We start from the raw sequence: 23,843 nt of genomic DNA on the forward strand, positions 1-23,843 counted from the left end.
AAACATACTTGATTTGAAGCTTTCGTGACTGCAGGAGTCCATCCTCTTTGGTTCTTTCGGTAAAGTTACGTGGGTATAAAATAAAATAAATCACGACGTTTCGGGCGCAACACAAGCGTCCGTCATCAGTTGGGAAAGCGAGTATATGAACATACTTATTTTTGGCTAATGTCTGATTTGTCAATGTTTTGTTTTGCATATTCGATTGAGCAATTACAGTGCTGCTATACCGCCCACAATGAGAAACTAGTATAATGATTTGCATACAGCAATGTATGATATTGTTCACACCAGGAAATCAGTTCACACAAATCAAAACAATGTGCCGCAAAAATGCACTGCACTGCCTTATCACTGAAAATGAATGCGACGTTCGAGTCAAATGCATTGTTTCGGGGGGAAATGTGAATAGCTTCATCTGAAAACAGCATGTTTGTAATTACAACAAGGTGTCACATTACGTTCATGTTGCACATACTGTCCTTTTATTTTTACCATTTATACAATACAAATATAAGGTTACCTCTAGATTCAAAGACTGAGCTTCATAAGCGAATGTTGATAAAAGCTTTCTATTATATTGTCCTGTCTTGGAATGAAAAGCACAGCTAATTTGTGACACGCAATACGTCTACGAGTGAAAAACCATCATATACACGTTCTGGTCACGTTTTTCAACGGTAGAGACTCACATTCGGAAATTTCCTTCGTTCGTTTCTCAGTCCGCTTGTCCTGGTGAGGGTTGCGGCGGCAACATTTTCAGTAGACGACAGACTCTAGTTCTTCCTGGGGAATTCCCAGGCGTTCCCAGGCCAGCTGAGCGACATAGTCCCGCAAGCATCGTGTTCTGGGCCGGCCCCGGGGTCTTCGCCCAGTGGGGCGTGCTGCCCGGTAGAGTTCCAGGAGGAGTCTACCAGGGGACATCTTTACCAGGCGCCCGAACCACGTCAACTGGCTCCTCTCGATCCAGAGGAGCAGCGGCTCGACTCTGAGGCTCTCCCAGATTACCGAACTCCTCACCCGATCACGGAGAGTGAGCCCGGCAACCCTGCGGAGAAACCTCATATCGGCCCCTTGTACCCGCGATTTCATCCTTTCGGTCATGATCCAGAGCTCATGACCATAGGTGAGGGTGGGAATGTAGATCGAACTGTAAACCACTAGCTTTGTTTGAGAACTCCCGCTTCACTACCACGGGACTTTGCAGTGCCCGCAACACTGCGGACGCCACACCGTTCCGCCATCCGATCGCCCGCTCCCACTTACCATCACTCGTGAAAGAAACCCCAAGATACTTAAACTCCTCCACTAAGAGCAGCTGTGGTTGGGAAATTTGTGGTTGGGGATTAGGTCAGTCCATCATCCCTCTGGAGTCGACAAAGTACATACTAGTTTGTGAGGAAGTCAACAGTCGTGTTCCAATGGATATATTCAGTGTTTCCTGCACCGTACTATGAACCTGACGACCTAAGTCAAATTCCCAGCCACAGCTAACGTATACGAATCAGCCCTGATCCAGATCCGCTTCACCAACCTGCACTGACCTGCGGAATGCACTGTGGTCAAACAACCCTCATGATCGAAGCGGTATAGGGATGTCTTCACTCTCGGGGAATATTTCTGGAAATGGAGGCTCAAGCCAAATCCGAACAAAACAACTGGAACTGCATTTCATCTTGATGATAGAAGCGCCGAACACACTCTGAAAGCGATCTGCGGCAATCTATCTCGGAGTGAAGCTGGGCCATACGCTAATCTTCCACGACCACACGAAAAAGGTAGCTGCCAAGATCAAAACTATGGTCAACCTGGTCCAGACACGGGAAAGCACAAGCTGGGGAGCATCAGCACCAGTGCAACGGGCATCAACGATGGCCAATGTGTACTTTGTAGCCAAGTATTGTGCACCAGTGTGGACCAGAAGTAGTCCCACTCGACTTGTCGATGTCCAACTGAATACTGCAATGCGGTGTGTCACTGGAACCCTCAAGTCGACCCCAATGCTCTGGCTGCCCGTTCTGTCACAGATCTCTCCCCCACCCATCCGCTGGACAGCTGCAATCGTCCAGGAAGTCCTGAGAATCGAGGAAAACAGTCACCTCGTTCATCAGGACCACCTCCCTCGTAATCGCTTGAAGTCACGCAAAGCCCTTTTGAACCCATGCGATTAACCTTCAACAATGCTAGTTCAACCCGGATGAAGCTTGGGGAGCTGAACGGAGTTCAATAGAACTCACAAACAAACACCTTGTGAAAGACCAAACGCAGACGATGCTTGGGTTTGATCTTCCACGAAGCTCATGGTCCACTCTAGACCGCATGCACACAATCCATGGCAGATGCGGATACCTGATGCACAAATTGAAAATTAAAAACTGTCCAGTGTGCGACTGTGGACACCCAGAACACACCATGCAACATAGAATGACACAATGCCAGATCCACCAATGCGAAGGAGACATCACAGCGATGTTGCTCTGCATCTACATCTGCCATACGAAGCAACGGATTGACAAAGAGTCGTAGATTATTATACATTATAAATATAAACTTTTCTAGGTACGCTGAATAACATGAATAGGTTTTGAGGGCAATAGAAATTATGTCTGTAAACATGCGTTTAGAGTATTTGGCTGCAAAACATTTTTCACATAAGCCACTTCGTTGAGCTTTCATTTGTGGCCAAGTCACTTCTGAAAAAGAGTGATATAGCTCAGTGGGCCTTACCTGGTAAAATAAAAAATAAAATAAAAAATGTGTAATAGTATTGCAATGGCACTCGTTGGTTACAAACTCGGCAGTGTGTATTTGATTTCATGCCACGGTAGACATTAGCTCCCCCAGATGCCGTCGAATGGCTTGCAAAAAAATATTCCATTGGAACCAGTTGCTTTTTCAGTGGATTTACAGGGCTGTGGGTTATTAGAGTGCGTTGCGCGGTAATAATACATGGTGTAAATAAAAACGGGTGCATGCTAACATTAGTCTTTGCCAACACTTTGTATGCCAGTCAACTTTTATTGCAAACAATCAAAGTTCATTAATAATTGATCGGAGCTTTCTGAGCCACTTTTTTGTGTCATTTCTGCCACGTTAGCTTTTGGCTACGAGCCATCGTCATAAAATTCCTAACAAGCTTGACTTTCGGTGAACATTACATGCACACATGATTTATTAACCGTGGACATACCCCCCGGTACGAGTTTAAAGTTAGTAGAGGTGTTTGGTATTGCTCGACTCTCATACCCGTTGAGTCACCGGTGGGAATTCTAAATTGCTATGATAGCGGGCAGCCTCGTCACTGGAAATCCACTGTTGGCTCGCAATAAAGGGGCCGTCCATAAATGACGTCACGCACCTAGGGGGGGGGGTTGAGAAATGTGACGTCACATAAAAATGTGCAACTTTAAATAAACATAGACAACACGTTCTACTTAATTAAATAGACTTTTTAATAAATGTTTTCTCCTACAACATCAGAGTGCAGCGCCACATTAAATACGCACTACAATGACAATAGTTTAAAGCGATTTGAAGCATGTTTTATATTTTTGGGGGGGAGGGGGGGCAGAGCTGTGTGACGTCATATTTGAGGGGGGGGTCTGACTTTTTGTGACGCCGTGTGACGAAGGGGGGGGGGAAGTCAAACATCGTCCAAAATCGCGTGACGTCATTTATGGACGGCCACATAGTCGTACGGTACTCATTTGATTAATCCCCTCCACAACCCTGAACGAGGATTTCAACTCGCAAACATTCCAATTGTTAGTCGAGCACTCTGCTGCGACGCCACATGCACAACAGTGAACTGGGGATTTCCCAGTTGATGCACACGATACGTTTAGGGGTAAGTATCTGTGCACTGAGTGAGTCAGTGGAAAAACGGTGGCGCAGTGGTTAGCGCACTGCACTCTAAATCTGGCAAACTGAGATTGATTCCTGCACCATGGTTAACATTAGCACTGTCCCCACACCCCCACACCCTCATCACCAACCTACTCTAGCCAACATGGTGAAGTATAGTAAAAAAAAAACATGTTTGGCATGGCATGGAGGCCTTCATACATCAGTATACTGTACTGGTAAAGGGCTTGTATATTTGCGTGAGTCAGTCATGATATTTTGCCTCATAGGTGTGGCCAAAACTTGCACTTCCAGAATCACCACGTATTGAAAGGAATTCCTTTGAGAACATGAGGACATGGAAGTTTGTGAGTTGCGCACATGACAAAGAAAAAACTCAAATATAATGCTTTAAACCGAAAGTATACCGTGTTTCCTTATTATGCATGCGTACATGCACGTGTGCGTTCCACAGGTGAACTGCATTGCAGGTACAGCAATTGTGGATCTTAAGGTATATGAGCCTAGTAATAGTTATATTACGTTCTATTTTATATACCCACGAAAGCCTCGCCAAGTATCAAGGATAAACGTTATGCAAGGCCCCACATTGAAATGTTTGACCTCTACCATTAACCACCGCGGAGGCACCGACAAATCCATTCGTGAAAGACTGAACCGCCATTTCATGACCATATTACAGTGTACAACTTCTGGTAGTTCCAGTCTCTTATCCCAGTGCTAACATGACTCAATAATCCTTGGCCTCCGAGATCGGACGCGTTCAGGGTGATTTAGTCATAGCCAATGTATGTGCTGGGTGTGCATTCATATATTTGAGCACCTTTTCAATTACATTTACATTATCACATACTTGTATATCACGATCATCAGCAGCCATCAATCCACTGCTGGTCGAAGGCCTACCAAAGCTGTCAGCATTCCTCATGAGCCTAGAATGCCACAAATCCGTCTAGCACCTGTACACAAGCTGATTTCATTACTCCATCTCCCCTGTAGACGTCCTCTATAACTCATGTGACCTACATAATATGATGCCCGATCTACTACTGCAGCACGTTGCATGATTGCTCCTCTCTGTTAGGTCACTGGCATCGGAAGGCAATTACATTTTTGTTAATGCTCACTTGTTGAAATAATTACATTGCCAATTATAATTAGAGCGTGAATTTGTCCAACAATGTAATGCGGCGTTGCCCATAATGCAGTCGTTGCTACCCACCACCGCGGCACGCGTTTACATGTTTACCAGTCTTCTCGGGTTCAAATACAAGTACTCACTCGCTGCAGACGCGTGATTGCGAAGTGGCCAACATTTAGAAGACCGATGTATTTACATGGCTAACGATGGTGAATTATTTCATAGGCCACTCATTTCCAATGGTAAATCACGAAATTCACTGTTATTGGCCACATACACAAATTGAAACCAGTAAAGTTATGCCACCTCTGGTGGTTACTGTGGATTATCTGTTATTGACTAACATACTACATGGGATGAGGAGGGCCATGAATCAAATTAAAAGTGCACTACCCATCGCGTGTGATACACACGTACACACAATCCCTTTCAATTAAAGCCATAAAGCGTATTATCTTTGGCTGGAATAGTCCTGGTGGTATCAGAAAGGCTGTGCCCGGTGGCCCCCTGAATAATTTGTCAAAAACTGGGTTTTGTCCCAGATGACAAATGTTGTTGGCATCCTGAAAGACTGATGATGCAGACAATGGGCGGGGCAACCCGAGAAACGGGTGGGATTGTCAGTGGCGTAGGCTGGGCCAACGTCAGAAAGAGCGAGGATGCCACTCACTGTGTGGAGCTAGTGATGGAGTGGGCGTGGTTATGAGAAATAAGGCGGGACTTATAGGCAGGGAAAACCAGCTCACTGTATGTCCCTCTTTGAGCCTCTCAGAAATGTGGTAGCTATCTCAATTAGATTGAATAGTTTTAATAGCAGCCAGACTTATTTTCCACAGACTGAACGTCTATTGAATTGTCCATGGCAGTGGTTCCCAACACACGAATCACTGATTATCCACAAGGCTGTGCGAACTAATCCACAGAACTTTTGGAGATGCGATTTTTTTCGCAAAACACCACGTTTTATTGCATGGTGGTTCGCGAAACATTGTTGAGGGTTCATAGGGTCCGCGGGTCCAGAAAGGTTGGGAACCACTGGTCTATGGCTTTGGAATAAACTTAAAGAATAGACATTGAGTGAAAGGAAACTGCAATCTTTCCAACACGTGACCAGGATTAATAGGGACAGGCTGCGAAAGGATAGTGATGGAGGGAACACTCGAAGGCGCTTGGGGAAGAGGAAGAACATGATCGTAATGGGTGTTAGACATCAAACCTAAGACCGAATGGAAGCTATCTCGGTTGAGAGATGCAGCGACGGACGGAAAGAAGTGGAAAGAGCATGGCAAAGAGATGTTGTGAAGGAAACGGCCATGCCCAAAAAGGCCAAGGACTTGAAGAGTGTGCACATAATCAAGTGTAATAATGTATCAATTTGGGACGTTCAAATACGGAAATGGAGTTGTGCGTAATAATATTAACATGATAATATTGCAGACATGTCTTTGGTTATGCTGTGTTGGCAGAGGCAGCCAAGCACACATTTTTTTTTGATCACATTCGTCAATAACACCGCCTCAAAATTAAAACTTTTAACAGGCAACGTTTTTGGGGAGCAATATTGCCCAAAACATCATCTAACTGAAGAACAGTCATTTCCCAAAACGTCGACTATTACACATTGTTTTATTTTAAGGAAGCGATATTGACGAATGCGTGGAGTTTTATATCATTGCAGAGCAGTTTTAATTTTTGCCTTTCGAATATAAATGGCGTTATTCACACCGTACGCGCCCGATGATTGCTCAACACGCCCCAACTGGCGTAGTAGCTTGCGCTAGTTGGTAATGAACACGGTGATATTGCGCGCGCGTGTGAACGTGTGTGTGTGTGATCGCGTGTGAACGTGTGTGTGTGTGATCGCGTGTGTCACGCGTGCCGTAGTGCATGCAGCGTGTAACGACTTGAGATTACATGCCGAACGGTGAGGAGTCGCTCTAAAGGTGAAGAGAGTGAGGAGAGGCTAGAAATTATAGAAACCCTGCTTCTAAAGCTGCCAAACCACCACCCGCATGTTGTTAAACAAGATAAACGTCGTACTCTTTGGTTCTTTCGGTATTTCTTTGGTTCTTTATTTTATTTTATACCTACGTGACTTTACCCAAATAACCAAAGAGTATGGATTCCTGCAGTCAGGAAAGCTTCAAATGAAGAAAGATAAACGTCGGGTTTTTTGGTGGTGTTGTGAAACCCGATAGATGCTTTAAGGCCGTAAGGAGTTAGGTGGAGTTTCCCCTGGGGAAGGAGATTTCGCGATACGTGAACCGAGGTGCGTGTTCAGCAACAGCAGCAGGAAGCGGTGTTGTTTGCATGTTGCAACACGTGGGGTGTACTGCAAAGACCGCGGCAGCCCAGCACGCTGAGTCTGCGTGTCTATATATGAGATTGTGCAGCCCACTCCGACGACGGACTGTAGGGGCAAGTGCTGTTAGCGAGCATTTACGAAAGCCAGCACGGCACACGTAGGGGGTGGGTGGCTCATGGTACACCGTAAAACCGCATCCGCACAAACCATAGCAGATGCGGATACCTGATGCAAAAATTGAAAATGTACAACTCTGCAGTGTGTGGTTGTGGACCACCCAACAGATAAACGACGCAATGCCCCATCCACAAATACGAAGTACACGTTACGGTTGGCTACGTACGGTGCAATAAAAGTCAACTCCTGACGCTGTTACCTGGCTTAACCACCTGAATGTGCAATTGTAGTTGCTACTTTGCATCAACATCGGCAATACGAAAGAAGAAGTGACGATGATAATTGGTTTTTTACCCTTTTATCTGGCAACAAAACTGACACCTTTTTTTTACAAGGAGTCATGTTTGCATAGACCACAATACCTGCAGCCATAATGCAAACAAAAAAACATAACTCTGATAATATATGCACTGTCCTTGAAGTTGATTGGTCCACACCCGAGACAGCTTTCCTTAGAGCCTAGTCTCACATGGGTTGGACCAGATGACGCCAAAAGGCGCACAACTCAAAGACAATGCACCATCAGAGTATGAGAGCTCGGGGTAAGCATTTACACCACTGGAACCTCATTTGCCAGTAAAAAATATGATAAGTGTTTTTTTACCCTTCTATCTGGCTGCATTTATTGTGGTCTATGCAAACATAACTCCTTGTAAAAAAAGGTGTCAGTTTTGTTGCCAGATAGAAGGGTAAAAAAAACAATTATCATATTTTTAACTGGCAAATGAGGTTCCAATGGTGGAAGAAGTGACAATGTTTTAAACATCCCACTATGTACCACATTTGAGGCTCGGTCGACCTATAGCGGAGGCTCTGGACTGGTTTAGATAATTGTCGTCGCTGGTGTTGGCTGTGAGTGGGATCGTAGCGCAGCGCACGAACCACACTCCACCACCGCGCCAGCCACTCCACCGCAACCAACTGCTTGGTGCATCGTGCCAGCCTCCATCGGCGCAAACAGCAACTTCTCCCCAACAGCCCGTGTGTGGAAACTGTTGTGGGGTTTTTGTATTCAACGCGTGTACTTGTGTGTTCCTGTATTAATGGGGGCGCCGTGGAGGCGAGATTTTAAACTACCTAGCCTGGTGTGGGGCCGTTCATAAATGACGTCACGCGATTTTGGACGATTTTTGACCCCCCCCCTCCTTCGTCACACGGCGTCACGAAAAGTTAACCCCCCCCCCTCAAATATGACGTCACAAAGCTCTGCCCCTCCCCCCAAAAAAATATAAAACATGCTTCAAGTCGCATTAAACTATTGTCATTGTAGTGCGTATTTAATGTGGCGCTGCACTCTGATGTTGTAGGAGAAAACATTTATTAAAAAGTCTAATTAAGTAGAACGTGTTGTCTATATTTATTTAAAGTTGCGCATTTTGATGTGACGTCACATTTCTCAACCCCCCCCCCCCCCACTCGTCACACATCGTCACACATCGTCACAAATATCTGACCCCCCCCCCCCCAGGTGCGTGACGTCATTTATGGACGGCCCCTATGCATTTAGAATCAAAGCGCGTTTAGAGTATTCGGCTGCTATAAATGCCCACAATGGATAAGCCACTTCGTTGAGTTATCATCTGTGGCTTCTGAAAAAGACCTATAGGGCTCAGTGGGCCTGACCTGGTAAAATAACATTAAAACATTTCGCTTATACTCTCTGGATCTTTCGGTAAAGTCACATAGATAGAAAATAATAATAAAATAACACGACGTTTCGGTCGTAACACAAGCGTCCGTCATCAGGTGAGAAATAATGATCTGCTGTTGTGGCTTTATGTAGGCACGGGAGGGGGGGGGGTGTAGAGTCGTGGCTGCAGGAGTTCACGGGGGAGAGGGGTTTGTAAGGTTGGGGCTGGAAAAATAGCATGCCAGAAATTAGCCAGCCCCCACCCGTCCCTACCCGCCACAAACTCTCCCCCCTATCCCCCCCGTGAACTCCTGCAGCCACGAAAGCTCAATCATTGGAAGGACGTGATAAACCACGTCAAGCTTTCACTGCTGTGATTTTCACTCACTCACCCGTGCTGTTTTCGTTTACTGATTCAAGCTCATTGACATGCCAATTGCTCCAGCCCCCACCCATACCCTGCACACCACAAACCCTCCCCCCTAGCCCCCCCGTGAACTCCTGCAGCCACGACTCTACACCCCCCCCCTCCCGTGCCTACATAAAGCCACAACAGCAGATCATTATTTCTCACCTGATGACGGACGCTTGTGTTGCGACCGACACGTCGTGTTCCTTTATTATTATTATTATTTTTCTACCTACGTGACTTTACCGAAAGAATCAGAGAGTATGGATTCCTGCAGCAGTCACGAAAGCTTCAAATCCAGTTTCGTTCAGTTCATCGATGGCTTTCGGGCGCCGCGAACCTGCCCTGAGTTGTGATGCTCGACCACGGCGATCACCCATCAGTCCGAGCAGTCTCCGAACCGGTCCTGGTGGGAATTCCAAGTTCACGCAATACTCGGCCTTAAACGAGTACCTGGGTGCGCTGTAAAAACATCGACACTGGGGCGACAAAGGCGGCCGACCTGGATACTGAATACATAATAAATAGGTGTTTGCTCAGAGCACTTTTCCCAGCGTTCTACGTATTTGACTGCACGTGGAATTTATCTGTTCCTGCAAGCTCGCATGTGCATACATGTGTGCAGTAGGGCAGGTGTGTGTGCGTGTCAGTATTGATCGTGTGGATGTGTGTGGATTATTATTTGAACCGGTCCAGGGTCTCAAATGAGTACTTGGCACGATATGTAAACATCGCCACTGGGGAGACAAAGGCGGCCGGGCGTGGTGCTGGCCAGCGCACCTCCTTGTGTGCCGTGCCAGCCTTCAAATGTGCTCCCTAACAGCACCTGCCCCCAAAAAAGTCTGTTGAGGCTATACGGGGGAACTTTATCTTTGTCGGAAGCACAAAGGTTTCGGAGGCGGAGCAGGTGTGGGGGGAGGGTGTTGCGGGCAGGGTTCATGCCGCATAACATCCGCGGGGAGAGCAGTAACGTGAGGACACCGAGGGAGGGGAGACAGATTGTGGAGAGACGGAGCGAGAGAAGCCGCAGAGCTGACCGATTTGAGATGCGTGTTTGCTGAGTATTGTTTTGTCGTTGGGGCTGCTGCTGCTGCTGTTGTTGTCACTGCTGCTGTTGTTGTTGTTGTTAAGAAGCTGTGATTCGGTTTCGATGCTGCCATTGGACGAAATCGATTACCAATCGGTGACGCCGACCAAGGACAAGGTTCGACCCTACAAGATCGGTGTACTGGTGAGTACAGAGGCATGGGGGTGGAGCGGTGGCGCTGTGATTAGCGCACCGCGTTATGGATTTGAATCAAAGCTACGGTTAATAGTCGCTGGCGAGTGATATGGGAACCGGTTCTGCCCCCCCCCCACCGCGTGACCAGTACGGTGAAGTATGGACAGGGCGCGAGTTGCTTGACTGTAAATGGGAAAGGTCGTCTCGAGTACTTCATCATGAGACGCGTCGTTGATGAGCGCCTTGCCTGGAGCGTGCGCGCACGTGCAGCGAGCGAGCGAGTTCCCTGCGCTCACCTGATGGACTCCGCTGTCAATTGAGTCAATGCAATGTGGAGGGTGGTGCAGATTTATTGTGAATCCCAATTAATTGTGACCCCCTAACTTTCATTTGATTTTATATAGTTTACGTTACATTACACACCCGTATATTACGTTTCAGAGAATACAATGGGGGTGGGGGGGGTTCATAAGACACCTGGGCCACTCTGTAGAGTGAAGAGTATGTGTTCAGTCATCCTCATCAACAGTAGCCAGGATCTATCTGCCACAGGATGAATGGCTTCCCATCTTTCACTGTCTTATTTAACCCTTCTAGCCAGGATGTGTGTCCTGCTCAAGCCCACACACTTTTTCTTCACACTCGATACGATGTCACAACCTGCCTGTGTTCCGTCGCCCATATGTTTGCTCTTTCTGTCTCCCAGCTGTAGTTCCACGTATGCACTTTCCCCGTGAATATGGGCACGTCAATTTGTAAACACACTGTTGGATTGGGGTCCGCCCACGACGCTCCGGGTCGCTTGGGCGTCATTGAGCCATACGTACTTCATCATGTTGATCAGCGCGGGTTGGTGACGGTGAGAAGCAACCGATGTGGGAAGACAGAAGCATAGTGCTGTACAGTCGTGGATTGAGATGCTCTGCCCTCTGCTGCCATGACATAGCGCAGCTGCGCAGACGCTCATGGGAACCTGTGATGCTGCTGCTGCTGTTGTTGGCAATGGTGCACAAGGACAATAACAACCAAAAATATCAACACATTCGTTCTGCAGCACTGCCTTAAAATGAACACATTTAATCGGCGAAGTTTTGGGCAATGGCCATTCTTCATAGCACACAAATGAAGGTGGATAGCATCATTTATGGGCGCCACGGTGGCGAGATGTTAACCACCTCGCCTGGTATACAGGGGATCATGGGTTCGACCCCAAAGCTAATGGAGTTTGCACGTTCTCCCCGTGGTCGCATGGATTTTTATCCGGGTCCTCCGATTTTTCCTTTCGCATTGAGAAGCGTGCATTTAGTGGATTTGGCTGCAATATATTTTTACATGATAAGCCACTATTTTGAGCGATCATTTGTGTCCCAGGGTGTTTTTGAAAAAGAGCTACATAGCTAAAATGGGCCTTACCTGGTAAAAAAAATGTTGAAAATAGTTTGATTTATCCACGATGACGGGCCAATTCCTAAAACGTCGGCGATAATTTTTTTTTTTAAGCCAATGTTCATGACGAATGTGAATGTATCTGTTTGCGAATGGTCATCGCACATCCAATCATTATCCAGGCTGAAACCTTCTCAGTTTCTGAGATCTCGAGATATAATTTTTTTTTTAACTGCTTTGTGTGTTTAGTTTGTTGACTATTTGGAGCGTATTCTGGTTGATCTGGCCACAGGCCACCTCTCCACGCTTCTTATCAAAGGGTGCAAAGAGCAAGTTAAGTGCACGTTATGAAGAAACACTTGCCGATCGATGTGTGGATGCTGCCGTGGTTTGACGGTTAACCACAATATTATCAATAATTTTGTAGAATTTTTTTATTTGTCCTTGTCCACCACTGCCAATGCAGTATCACTAAATAATTAGGATGACATTGGCCGGTTGGTTGAAGTCACACTTTTAATCAACATAGAGGATTGGCAAATGCATGGTGTTAAACCACTTTAAAATAGTACTGTATAACAAAAGTATTCTAATGTGAACCGGTTTCCAGAGCAAGTGAATTACAACATATTTGTAGGAGGGCCATTTGTTTATAAATTTACACACAGTCAACTCGCATTTGTAACTCCAGTTAAGCCGTCACGTACACACGTGTACTTTGCCAGTCTGGCAAAGCGAATGTTGCCACTCCGAGAAGTTGTTTTGATATTACGCGCACCATGCCATGTTGTGGCATTGTGGCACGTCACAATCCTCACCGCTTCACTGACTCTGCTCGCACACTGTCATCACTTTGATTTGACGTGGGCAATTAAGCACCCAGGAAGAGAAAACAACCATCGTGATAGTCACAGTGGCGCGACCGGTTGTTGTTGGATAGTTTTGACTTAAAACTTTCGTGACTGTAGGAATTCATATTCTTTGGTGATTTCGGTAAAGTCACGTAGACAGAAAATAAAAATAAAATAAATTTAAAATTAAAGCAAAAAAACCCTCGACGTTTCGATCGCAACACAATCGATACGTCGTGGGGTTCGTTTTGCTTTGATAAAAAAAAACATTTATTTAAAAAAAAAATTCTATCTACGTGACTTCACCGAAAGAACCAAAGAATATGTTGGAAAGTTTTTTTCAAGATGTCCTACCCCGTGCAAAACACTAATTTTCAACCGTCACGTGATGTCTGACGATGAGGCCAGACGAATTTGTACACTCCTCCCTTTCTCTGGTCATGGCGATTGCTTTCCTGTTGACCCATATTGTTCTCTGTTTAGTCCTCCTTAATGCCGTCAATCCACCTCCTGCATACATGACCTCTACATTTTGTTATTTTCATATGGCAATGCAAGAACACTGATTGTAACGTGTTTGATCTGCGTTTTTTTTTCTCAAAATCGAATAATCCTGCATCCTTGTACATTTTGTACCAGCCTCCTATTGGCTTATGTCATTTCATTTATTCTCTTTTCTTATTTTTTGAAGCCTCGATACTGTTTTATTATAACTCTTAACATGAGATCTTTGTTGAGTGTGGTACCATGATGTAGCGAGTGGCAACTTGGGTATGATAGGGGCCATCGAGTCTTTGGTGTGATGCGCTCATAGCTCCCATGATTCATGATCCAGTGGTGGAAATTCCACATAACTGTGGTGGACCCCAGTCTGTCAATAGCATGCCACTGGAAACATCTCACAAAGTGGTCCTAATTCTATTGGCCCCAAAGGGATGGTCTTCCCTGAGCAGTGAACTGCATTTTGACACATTTTAAGTAGTGTATTTTAATGCATACTTTTATGGATAAGGCTTGTAGGGTTTAAGCAATAACAATGCTGAATTAATCTTCTGCTTCATGAAGACTTAAATGATCTATTGTCCTCCATTAGGTGCTTGCTGCATGTCTTGTGGTGGTAACCTTGAGTTTGGGACTTGGTCTTGGAGTACAGTTAAACCACTATAAAAATAAAGGTAAGGCACCCAACACACAGTTAAATACCCACTTGTCTCGGTATAAAAAATGTGAATGCGGTGTACATATACACATTGTGTTATCCATCGCGAACACTTTCAGTCAACGGCATAATTTTTCGCGGTTGTGCTTTATAGCTCTCCGATGTGTCTTCAGGGTGTGCCGTGCGTTGCTTGGCACGATGCTTCCAGCACGTGGAGCGAAACGTCGGACCTTGACTCCGAACGACGCGTGGTACAAACAGGAAAACACTTCGGAGAGCTCTGATAGATCATTGTTGTATCCTAGCCTTCTTCCAAGGTTGATATATAATGAATGAAAACACACCAAAAAGCAGCAGGCTGCAAAACACCAGGTGTTGTTGAGTAATGAACGGGAGGAGGGCTAGGATGGCAGAATTTGCAACCTTGCTTCAAGGAAAGATAAGGCCTGATGAACGGGCACCTGTCACCCGTGCAAGGGCAGAGACAGTGGGAGAGTCAGCCAGACAGAGTTAAGGCAAAAAGCCCAATCATCTATGACCTCAGCATATGGGCGAATAATGGGGCAGTGTCGACTCGAAGGCAATGGAAGGAAGCAGAGGCGCCTTTGTCTGGATCACGGCCACAGAAGGCCGGGGGTCATCACTGATTGTGTGTTTAGGGATTTCGAGCTAATTGGAACACGTGCACACAGGGAGGAGAAATACGCCTTGTTCTCCTGCAGCTGAGGGAGCCAAGATAAACCCAGCTCAAGGTTGTGTACACAGGGGGGGAGCTGATTAACAACCCTGCACGTCTGAACGTGAGGGGGCCTTGTCCTGAAATTAATCACACTCCCAGAGCAGAAGGTTGGATGACCACAGTGAGACGAGAATAAGGGTGTTGTGCCTCTCTCAAGGATGCTGGCTCAGCTGAACAGCGAGGCTGCGGGGGTCACCAGAAGTTCGTGTTCGCCTAGTTAAGTCAAAAAGCTCAATTATTCTGTATTGCTATTAAAGCCACGTTAAAGTCGGAATTTAACAACAGGGTAGGCTAAAGTTATTGATATGAAATGTTATTTCCATACTTTAATACTTTATATACAACTCGACCCGAAGCATAACGGGATGAATCACCACCAGGTCGAATATAAAATACATAATAAAAGAGCGATGTTAAACCCAGGGTCGGAGAGAAAAGGAGATCCCGGCCGTCTTTGTATCCCCGCAGCGCGGGATAGGAGTGTATACGCTCGGGGAAACACCTCCACTTGAGTCAAGCACCACGATGGGAAATGACAGACCTTAGGTTACATACAGAATCATAACTGTGAAATGGTAAGGGACAAATGTTAAACTTTTTCCCATTTCTTTGTGCGTCAGTGAGGGTCGGAGGGAGTGTGCCCCTCCCTCCAGGTGGTGCAACACGGACAAAGGTGCCTATGAGACGATTTGTAACGTCTGTGTTTTGGTTCATGAAGAAGGCCAAACAAGAGATAATATCGCACCCAGACAGAGAGACGACCTCGAGGCAATTTGTAACACCTGATTGTTTGCTCGTGGATTTTATGGAGGGAATATGACAACGGAATATACCGTGGGTGATGCACACAAGGACACACGGACGTACGGACACACACATGGACACACCTACACACGGACAGATCCTGACACAGTAAATCAAAAGAAACCCCGCCTTGTGGGCAGGGTCTAAAGGGATTTTTCGGCATAAAAGAAAGGACCCTGAGCATTGGAAATCAGTTCGACCAGGAGGGTCAACTCATCAGCCGAGTTCGACCGGGAGGGTCGGCTCAGGAGTTCGACCAGAGGGTCGACTCAGGAGCGAGCTGCGACCAGCGGGTCGGCTCGACTCATCTTCAGCTCGACCGGGAGGGTCGACTCAGGAGCGAGCTGCGACCAGCGGGTCGGCTCGACTCTTCAGTTCGTCTGGGACTCAGCCGAGTTCAGCCGGCTCTCGGGGCTCGACTCAAGCGGCTCCCCATCTCCTCTGCAGGCGGGCAAGACCCGCTTGACAGCTCAACTCGGCCTGCGTGGGTCAACCTCTGCCGAGTCGGAGGTCTCTGCTGCCGCCGGAGTGGCGAGCGTCGCGGTTTGGCGACGAGGCTTTGTGCTCACCCTTGATCGACAACCCAACACTGCACGCTGCGAGCGAGCTGTGGGCGCCACCTACCGACCGGGCATCCAAACCAATTCACCACGGTGACAGGGGAGCGACTGATATGTATGACGCGCACCGCCCCCTCACCACACGACCACCAGGCGTCTGTTTGACATAAAGAACCGACTCCGAACACTGACTATTCAAGACAACTCTTACCACTCAAAAACACTCGAGACCGAGTGATGGCCATCCGTCGTTTATAAGAGTATTCGTAATTTTTATCTTTAATATTTAGTGGGCTGTACTCTTAATCGCATAAATTCCCAACAGATCCATCAATACGAATTGATTCTTGGCACCTCCTTCCACCGAGCCACGCTCACGTGGGGAGTGGTGGCCCACCAGATCCTTATCAGGTGATCTGGTCCCCAATTAGTAAACTTAGTATAAGATAACGATCTTCGGAAAAGGAGCACCGTCGCAGGCCCTTACTCCGAGCCATTCTGTTGTCAGATAACCTGCCGATGTATCTGTTGAGATTGGTGCCTTTAAGAATAATAACTGTTTTTGATTGTGTTTTTTTATCGCCGTATAATCTTTCAAGTATCTTTCAGTCATAATCGCCGCACGTACTCGCATCCTCTACAGAATATTCAACTGTCCCGCGACCCAAGGTGCTAACAACGTGATAAGGGTTGCGTATGATCAATAAGGAGGGCGGTACTGCGTGAACAATATTGAGTATAATCATTCATTAAAGTTAAGGTTTTTCTTAGCATAGTATTTGCATGTTTTAACGACTCTCTCTCACTAACAACCATCGCGTTATGCGGGATACATGTGCCATTGTCAAAGTGAAATCAGACAATCATTGATGATACTGTATTGATGCCGTGTTGACGTTCCGGGATTGAGAGTTCGCATACTATATCATAGTTGAGGTTGAATTAGTAATAAATTGATTAATACAGAAGTGGTTGTGTGATTCTTTCCTGAAATCTATGCATAAGATCTGCTTCTGCGTTGAGATCTGAACTTGGTGACCTTAATAAACACACTAATACATACTCAGTAAATGTTAAAGCGATAACGGGGTGAACCGGGGACCTAAAATAAGCGAGAATGAGACGAACCTAGACAACGATGCCGAGTTAATCTAAGTTAATCTTGCATACTTACACCACACCTGCATAACTGCATACGATTAATTGCCTTATTCCGATCGATAACCCACCCTCGTCACCGAGGCGAGGTCTGGTTATCATAACGACTTGCATTATCATAATTACACCCACTCGCATAATTACTACAATTACCTCTCGAATTGGCATAATTAAATGTGCATAATTACATAAATTAATATCTTTCCGGATAATTACACATTTGGCCAAATTTCATTTGATTATTATTATTTTCACTGAATATTCATAACCCACATATACAACATAATAATTTCACCCACGCACGCATACAACACATCAAAATTTTGATAACCAACATATACAACATCATGCATGTAGAAAAAGCTTAACAGAGGATAGAATGTGTTAATTTCTAGTTTCTGCAGTGGTTTTAGATTCGTACCTTATTTTGAGTAGTTTATTTTAACATAATGTAACATTTTTTAAATAACATTTATAATGTAACAAATTATGTGTTATAAAAAAAATATAACTGACCGAGGAAGAAAAAATGCACCACTGCCAAAATATAATGTGATTCCTGTTAATGGCTAACACCAGTGGCAAGTGATATCTGACGGTTCCTGGGCCTCTCCCCTTCACCAACCTGCACTGACCAGCGTGGTGAATTACGATTAAATAATGCCAACATGGCCTTCATGCAGCAGTTCACGAACAAAGGGGCTGTAACTATTATCAGGCGCAATCCAAAAGCCTGAACCATCACACTTCTAGAATTGAGCGAGGTTATGCGAACTTTACAAAAGGGATATTGGGAGGGAGTTCAAAAGCTGAGCATTGTGATGAAAATCGAAGCATTCTGTCTTGCAACATGGTAGCTAATTTGTACTTTATATTAGAGGAAACAACCAATCTGGTGCAATCGTAAAGGGTTTTCACAATAAAAAGGATGGTAAAGTTGCCAAACATTTGTGTAGAGGAGTAGTGTGATGACGTCATGTCATGGGCACCGTAAGGTGTGATGACGTCATGTCATGGGCGCTGTAAGGAGACACCCTCAAGAATGGGGGCTGGTCCGAGAAAAGGGGAGGAGCCGCCCAAGGGGGAGCTCGGGGTGTGGATCGGCTGAAAGAGGGCTCCCCCGCTCATGACCGGATGGTGTTGGCTGAATCCCCGTCCGGGCTCGACGGGTGGGAGAGCCGAAGGGATAGCCGAGAGTAGGGCTCGAAGAAGGTTATGAGTACCAGCTGAGCATGAAGTGGGGTTCTTCTCTCCTCGGTCGGGCGGCGTTGGCTGAACCCCCGTCCCGACCCGAGTGAGAGAGCCCAAGGGGTAGCCGAGGTTAGGACGAGGAGAGCCTGGGGGTCCACGGGAAGGACCGAGCATAGCGAACACCTACCTTTGGTGTGAGCCGAGTGTTAAACCTTGTTAATAAACGGCGAAAGCCCTTACACGAAGCTCCGTCTCCGCGTGGTTCTACGCCTCAACATTTGTAAGAGTATGAAGTGAATCGGTGAACAACTCTACTCGTCGATTAATACCAAATTGACATGTTTATTTTCAACAGAAATTTCATTCAATATACGTAAAGTATTCGTTTTTGTCTCCATTGCATGTTGAGCCTTTGACACTGGAGCTGACGTTGTTGTACGGCTTCTTGACAGTGGCAGAGTCCTCCCAGTCGTCCTCCCAGGCCACCCCAAAGCTGCCCGTGCAGTCCTGCCAAGGCCGCTGCAATGAGCGAAGCCAGCCAGCGTCGCTCGACTGCGTGTGCGACTCCTCCTGTGAGGACGCCGGCAACTGCTGCCCAGACTACTACGACCTATGCCTGCTGCCCTGTACGTATGCCCTCCAGTGTATTGCATTTTTAATATACATATGTAATGTAGCACTCAGAGATGCTGTCTTGCTGAAGTTTTTTATATATATATTTATTATATATTACAGTCCACCCGTCTTGATGACATGTTATCAGGTGGACGCAGGTTGACTATATACAACTGCGTGACTCTACGTAGCTGCTACACGACGTTCACTACATAACTGACTCGACTATATAGGTGCCGTCGATGTAGTAGCCACGGCGAAGACATATAACTTCTTTCTCAGCCTTCCAAGATGACGAGGGCGATCCACCGTGATGACAGCGATGACGGTCCGGACCCCGAATCCCCCACAGCAGCCCCGAGCCCCCCTCCGCGTTGCCTTTTATTTCCCCTCGGCTCTGCCACGCCCCTTTTCCCCGAAGTCTCTCCTTTGCCTCACTATAACGCCCCGGAGGGTTCCAGCTCTATCCCTCGCGTTGACTTCTCACCCAGTGACCCTGCCTGTCCTCATCGCTGCAATAATTATTTGCGGCCACTAGGCCCCGTACTGTCCTTACACATATATAACATTTTCCATTTGTTTGTCTGTGACATGGGGTCATGACGATTCTCAGAAAGTTCATCCATGATGATTTAAATGTTAATGAAAGTTGTGTTGAGGTTTGGGACTTGTCCGCTACAAAAATGGCCACATTGATCAAAGCGTTGCCCTTAAGTGATGTCATGACGTGCGATATCATCGCTCGACATCACATGCCATGCACCGTGTGACATTGTCTAGTTGTACAGCTTTTAAAGTAATGGTATTATCGCCGATTAAATACTTCTGAGGACAAACATGTTGGAGAGTGTTACAAAATCCACAAATGTGAAGGACTTTTCTCGTTCGTTTTTGATGTATTTGAACGTCTGTGCGTCTGCTTATAATCGTGTCTGGCTGCTACTGCCACGCCGTTGTCACAGTGACATCCTGGGAATGCACGCGGATTCGTTGTGGGGAGAAGCGACTTGCGAACAGCAGCTGCCACTGCTCTGATGACTGCGTGGAAAAGAAGGACTGCTGTACCAACTACATGACCACCTGTAAAGGTAATGCAGCGTTGGCTGGGTGGAAGCACACATGGAGTGAGAATCGCAAATCGTTTCCAAGGCAATAACTAATGCACGGGAGTTCTTTAGAGCTGCTTTTTGTACCGAGTTTGTTATTCCCCCCCCCTCCCCGTCGCAACTCCGATAAGCACGGTGAGCTATGTACGGTTCAAAAGAAATTCGACAAACACATACATAAACTAACAGAGGACAACTCGTGTAAAGTGACATCATTGTAGGCTGGAACTAACTGATGCATTTGTTGAGTATTTGAGTATTCACATTAGTTGAAATGCAAATCTAGTATTTGTGTAAAAAACAGCGTACAATTTTCACATACTATTTGCATAAAAAACTCTTTCCACACACGAGGCTCAAAATGAGTTTGAGCTGCACTGAGTTCCCCGTGTCTTTGGGGCCAGGATGGCTGCCGGCAGAAGGGCCTCCACCGGAGGGAACTCTAGAGAGCCCCCCTAGAGGGTAGTTTGGCCTTCTCTACTACGCCGGTCAGACAATTTGGAAGAGATGGGATTACCCACAAACACAGGTGAGACAACCACAGCAAGAAATTTGCTGTGGTTGTTTCTTGCTGTGGTTGTCCCACCTGATGACGGACGCTTGTGTTGCACCCGAAACGTCGTGAATAAATTTATTTTATTTTATACCAACGTGACTTTACCGAAAGAACCAAAGAGTATGAATCCCTGCAGTCACGAAAACTTCAAATCTAGACGTTACCTACCGATACGCTAACTGTGGCGTAACCATTTATACTGCTGGGTGGACAGAGTCGGGAGGATATAAGAAACGTTCAAGCGTTGTTTCAAATGGCCTGCGTCAGGAGATTAAACCGGTGACCTCCGGGTTGCAAGCCGAGCGTGCAACCATTATGCCGCTCCAGCATAGATTCTTTATCGTTGATGAATTGGTTTAATTGATTGACCCTTGCAGCGCTTTATACATTGCATAGCTCGCAGTTCTTGTAGGCTCATGAAAAAGTATTTTTTTTGTTTCCCGACGCAATCCCCCTCACTTTTGTTATATTTGTTTTTATTGTGGTTTAAATCCCACACTTTCTGTACACATTTCAACTGTGGACATATGCATACGACGTTGTATGTATATTTATTTAAAATGTGAGCTCTTAAGTAATTTGTGGTTTTTGTTCCCGTGTCCTCCCAATAATGGACAGGTGCCAAAACGTGGGTGGCAGAACCCTGTGAAGATCTTAGCACTCCAAAATGTCCCGCGGGGTGAGGATGCATAATTTCAATACTTGCATTGGAAATTTTCATAATGATGTCTGCACTGTTTTTTTTATTTTATGTCAAATACATTTTTATATTTCAACAACATACAGAAACACAAAACTGTTTACACATTTCCGACATATAACAAAGTTACACGTAGTAGTCCCCAGCAGTCGGCTAAGGAGTGACAGAGACGTAGGAGAGAGAGAGAAGGAAGAATAGAGGAAAGAGAGAGATCGGGTAGGGGACATTAATAGAAAAGGTAACACGATGGAAGATACAACACTTGTGTAGTGTAAAGAGGGGGGAAATATCTACAACATTGTGTTCGACAGTGAGAAAAAAAAAGTTAGTTTTAAAAAATATGTATTTAGTTGTTCACTTTATATTTATACGAGAAAAGGTATGCTATACACTTTCATTGTACACAGCAATCATGGAATGCGCCCATTGGACCTGAACATTTTTTCGTGCAAATAATGTTAAATATTATTTGGGTCTTTCGGTAAAGTCACGTATATAGAAAAATAAAATAATAATGAAAATAAAGTGAATATAAAAAATGAGAATACATTGACATGCTAATCTCTCTCACTTTAACATCACTAACCCCACCCACTTCGTTTTATGACCCTTGGGCTACACCTATTTCAAACCTTTAAAACAGCCTGCCTCAGCAGCTTTCCCCCCTCTTTTTTCACCTGATGACGATTGCTTGTGTTGCGATCGAAACGTCGTGATATTTTTATTATTTTTTATTATTTTTATTTTTATTCTTTTATTGTTCTACGTGACATCACCGAAAGACCCAAAGAATAGGAATTCCTGCAGTCACAAAAGCTTTAAGGCAATAATGTTAAATGTTAACACTTTTTATTAGGTGTCATGCAGTAAACCTTCATACACACTCAAATTTAGAAGACAACAGTTATTTACGTTTACGGTCGGAGAGGTAAAGTTACCCTTCCCATGGCTATCACCGTGTTTAATCTGCCGCTTAACAGCTCTCGCGATGTACAACATGCTCTGCAAAACAAGACTTGTGTGATAGCGATAGTTACGGAAGCATATGTTGTCACAGTTGTGCTGCACAGCTCTCCGATGTGCTTTCAGGTTGTACCGTGTGTTCTTTGCCACCATATCTGTTATTTCGCTCCATGATCCTGGAACTTCCTCAGGGACCGAATTCAGTTCTATTTTTATTTTACACAATGAAACGAAATTTGGCTCCTAAAGAAGCATCCTGTACGTGGATCAAAACATCAGACAGCATGCTGAACAACACGTGGTACAACCCAAAAACACATTGGAGGACCATACTGATAATTTTCTTGGTTCTTTCGGTAAAGTTACGTGACTTTAAAGTTACGTGACTTTACCGAAAGAACCAAGAAGATGAATCCCTGCAGTCACGAAGGTTTTAAATCGAAATATACTGATCATTGTTCACTGCTGTGGGTAGATTAAGAGAGTTATCTTACCCTGTGTGCCATGTTTGATGTCGCAGGTTCAAGAGGCAGCCTCTCATTTTGTTCTCCCTGGATGGTTTCCGTGCCGAGTACCTCCAGACCTGGTCCGCTCTTGTGCCCAACCTGCAGAAGCTCAGTGAGTTACTGTCACTTTATAATTTGCCTCACCCTCAAAACATTTTATTAAGAGCCAACGACGCCGTACAGCCAGGTGGTACCGTGGCTAAAGCTCTCGACTCGCAAATCAATGTTGAGGATTGAGCCATCCTCGTGGTGAGGATCAGTTGAATGAGTCCCAACAAAGTAGTTGTCCAATGTGTAGACTGGCCCCTGTCATAGGAAAGTATCATTTTAATCACTGGCTCAGAGTCACCAACAGAGATGAACACTGCCACACATTAACGTAAGCAGGGAGACACTTACTAATTGGCTGTTTCCGGTGGTGGCGGGTTTAATGACGCATTTATATTTACGCGAACTAACCGAAAACAAAAACTTTATTCTGGACAAGTAGGTTAGCAATGTACTTTTTCTACTCCCTCCTTCATGCACCTCCCAATGCGTCTCTCATCATCAAAGCACAATCCACCAGCCCCGGACTCCTGAGTCACCAGGTTACCATCGTGTGTCACCACACTCGGCTGTAGAGTGTGCATCATGAATATCGAACCTGCTGTCTAACCTGTTTATTCGAACAGGGTCCTGTGGCACACATGCCCCATACATGAGGGCAATGTACCCGACCAAGACCTTCCCCAACCACTACACCATCACCACGGTCAGTGCTAGGACTATATTCCTGCTCATGCCCTCTTAACAATGGAA

The 23,843-nt window shown here is 45.6% G+C and overlaps 1 protein-coding gene across 2 annotated transcripts in view; it reads left to right on the plus strand.

Moving 5' to 3' along the window:
• The first annotated feature begins 10,406 nt into the window (after positions 1 to 10,406).
• Positions 10,407 to 23,843, plus strand: part of LOC144718837 (venom phosphodiesterase CdcPDE-like) — a 43,604-nt gene continuing 30,167 nt past the window's right edge. For both annotated transcript variants that reach the window (XM_078594402.1, XM_078594403.1), the window contains exons 1-7: positions 10,407 to 10,757; positions 14,079 to 14,160; positions 19,049 to 19,222; positions 20,174 to 20,299; positions 21,492 to 21,552; positions 23,057 to 23,154; positions 23,717 to 23,796. In XM_078594402.1, the coding sequence (XP_078450528.1) occupies positions 10,677 to 10,757; positions 14,079 to 14,160; positions 19,049 to 19,222; positions 20,174 to 20,299; positions 21,492 to 21,552; positions 23,057 to 23,154; positions 23,717 to 23,796 (702 nt within the window). In that variant the 5' untranslated portion in view covers positions 10,407 to 10,676. The remainder of the gene's footprint in view (positions 10,758 to 14,078; positions 14,161 to 19,048; positions 19,223 to 20,173; positions 20,300 to 21,491; positions 21,553 to 23,056; positions 23,155 to 23,716; positions 23,797 to 23,843) is intronic.

Source organism: Lampetra planeri, chromosome 5 (assembly GCF_965212315.1).
Source record: "Lampetra planeri chromosome 5, kcLamPlan1.2.h2, whole genome shotgun sequence".
In the NCBI taxonomy this organism is placed as follows: domain Eukaryota; kingdom Metazoa; phylum Chordata; class Hyperoartia; order Petromyzontiformes; family Petromyzontidae; genus Lampetra; species Lampetra planeri.